Raw genomic sequence first — 2,507 nt, forward strand, 5'->3', positions numbered from 1 at the left:
CTCGCTCAGCAGCAGGTCAAAGGCCGCGACGTGGGCGCCGAGCTCGCGCGCCGCATTCGCAAAGACGGGCCGCCGCGAGGGCGAGAAGTGGTAGAGGCAGTCGAGCGCGACGAGCCACCTGTCGGTGAAGCGCTCGTCGGCGAGGGGCGCGCACGGCGTCGGCGACGGGGGCGGGCCAGGTGTCGGGGCGCGCGGCGTCGGCGCGGAACAGCTTGAAGGCGTCGGCGCGGATGTCGAGGTCCGCCGAGGAGGAGGAGGAGGCGGCAGCGGCAGAGGCGACCTCGCGGCAAATTTTCCGCGAGGCCGTCTGCACCTGGGCCTCGTTGAGGGTCAGGCCGACGTAGCGAAAGTCGGACCACGGGCCTGACGCCGTCAGGCGGGCGAGGTGCCAGGTCTGGTCGCCGCAGCCGAAGCCGAGGTCGAGGACGGCGAGGGCGCCAGGGCGGGCGGCCGTCGGGGACTGGGGGGCCAGGAGGCCGGCGGCGGAGAGGAGCTGTTTGAGGAGGGCGAGGGCTGCCTCGTCAAAGTGCTCGATCTGGTTGCCGTCATCGTCGCGCCTGAGAGCATATTAACAGCGGGTAAAGACATGGCATGGACGCAAGGGACGCACCAGTAACCGACGTTCATCCACATGGAGCTCAGTGGCGTTCTGAGGTTGAGCTTCCAGTGGCCGAGCCCGTAGTGGTCGGTCATGCGCAAGGCTGTGACGCCGAGGACGAGGGCCAGGAGAACGGCGAATATCATGCCGCCGAGGAATCCGGTCAGAAAATCCCGCGTGACCAAGGATTGGTCGGACTCCATACTAGCGAGAGCGCTCACGGCCATGGTCAACGTGAACGCAGGTTGGGCCTGACGTGGGGGAGTGTCGTCGGCCTTGACCTGAAGCAAGGTCGGGACGGGCAATTGACGTGAGGTTGAGGCTGGTGCATGTATGCGAGCAAGTGGGTCGCATTTGGTCGGTCTATGCACCTACAGAGGAACTTGACTGCAGGTCCGCGTCTCTTGACGAACCTGACCAGGGACCTTTCAAGAGGTGTGCATTTCGGCCACGTTAGAGCAAACAATGCAAGAAATATGAATGTCTTTCTATATCTACCAATTGTATATTTCCACAGCAGAATGTACCCAAGGCCCCCCAACACAAAACCATGCGGCTCGGCGCATCTGGGAAGACACTACTCTTCACCCAGAAGCTGCCAAGCCGCATAACTCCCCCAGCAGCAGATGACGTCCCAGCCGACGGAGCTCACGGCGGGATGCTCGTGCAGCGTGCTCAGGATGAGCTCCCAGTCGCCCCCCTCCGCCTGGACTTTGGACGTGCCGACGGCGAGCAGGGCGGCGAGGTTCGCGACGCGCAGGTACCAGCTCGGCTGGTTGAGGAGCGGCGCGGGGACCTCGCGGCGCAGGATCCTGTTGATCAGCAGCGGCGTGAAGGCGAGGAGGTGCGGCGCCAGCACGATGGGCAGGAAGGTCGGGGTGCCGAACTTGTCGGGGACAGAGACGGCGCAGCCGACGGTGAGGCCGAGAACGATCTGGTACCAGAAGGGAGCCATGGCCGGGGTGAGGGCCTGCTGGGGCCGGGTCTTTTTGGCAGGCTCGGAGCTGTCGTCGTCGTCGTCGTCGTTCGAGTCATCCGAGTCGGAGGACCTCTCCGTGGGCTTCGCGGCCTCGTCGGGGAGAGCGGCCGGCGCGACGACGTCATGCGCCAGGACGGCGAGGAAGAACAGGTTCGAGGCGAAGGAAATGGCGACGACCTGACCGAGCAGCATGAACGCCCACATGTGGGGGATCTTGCGCTTCTTGGCTGGGCAGAGTCAGTTTGTACTTCTGGGGACGAGGATGCTATGGTAGTACGTACCCTGGACGGCGAGCATGACGCTCCAGTTGGCGCAGAAGCCAAAGATCTGAAGAGACCACCAGGCCCTAGCTGGCGTCTCGAAAGTCGAGGCCCACGCCTGCTTGAAGAGGGACGTCTCGCGCAGCCACAGGCCGACGTACAGCTTGGCGCTGTTGCCGGGGCGCAGGAGGCGGCGGGCCTTCCAGGCGGCGTAGGACCACTCGAAGAAGCGGAACATGTGGTACCAGGTGGTGGCGAGGCTGAGGACAGCGAGCAGGGAGAAGACTGTGAAGCCGAGCAGCTGGCGGCCGGTGCCGGCGGTGGTGCGTTGGGCGACGCCCTTGCGGACAGTACGGACGCAGCTGACGGTCAGCGTGGCAGCGAGCACCATGTAGCCTGCGAGGATGGCGATGGGGGGGGCATTCGAGGGGGCCTCCATATTGGCGAGGGGAGGCCGAGAACGAGGCGAGCCTGGGGTGGGGGGCGGGGGGGGGGGTTGCTGGAAAGCCAGATGGCTCGTCGTGGGATGGAATTGTTGATGCTGAGGACGGCTTTCATATATCGATGGTGATGCTCCGATGATCAAGACACGAAACTCAATGTGTGAGGTGAGGCAGGATTGTACCATTCCAGCTGGCAGGGGAGACGGTGACGCGGTGGCAGCTGGGAA

At 64.6% G+C, this 2,507-nt stretch overlaps 2 protein-coding genes across 2 annotated transcripts; both read right to left on the bottom strand.

Annotated features, from left to right (window-relative positions):
• Window positions 1-16: 16 nt before the first annotated feature.
• VDBG_02330 (predicted protein) lies at window positions 17-825 on the bottom strand (the record flags this gene model as incomplete). The annotated part of the gene is made up of 2 exons (XM_003008096.1): window positions 17-557; window positions 611-825. The coding sequence occupies 2 exons, from the start codon at window positions 823-825 to the stop codon at window positions 17-19; spliced, it is 756 nt and encodes a 251-aa protein (XP_003008142.1).
• Window positions 826-1,175: 350 nt separating this feature from the next.
• On the bottom strand, window positions 1,176-2,276 carry VDBG_02331 (conserved hypothetical protein; the record flags this gene model as incomplete). The annotated part of the gene is made up of 2 exons (XM_003008097.1): window positions 1,176-1,804; window positions 1,859-2,276. The coding sequence occupies 2 exons, from the start codon at window positions 2,274-2,276 to the stop codon at window positions 1,176-1,178; spliced, it is 1,047 nt and encodes a 348-aa protein (XP_003008143.1).
• Window positions 2,277-2,507: the final 231 nt, after the last annotated feature.

This window comes from Verticillium alfalfae, genomic scaffold (genome assembly GCF_000150825.1).
Source record: "Verticillium alfalfae VaMs.102 supercont1.2 genomic scaffold, whole genome shotgun sequence".
Taxonomy (NCBI): Eukaryota; Fungi; Ascomycota; class Sordariomycetes; order Glomerellales; family Plectosphaerellaceae; genus Verticillium; species Verticillium alfalfae.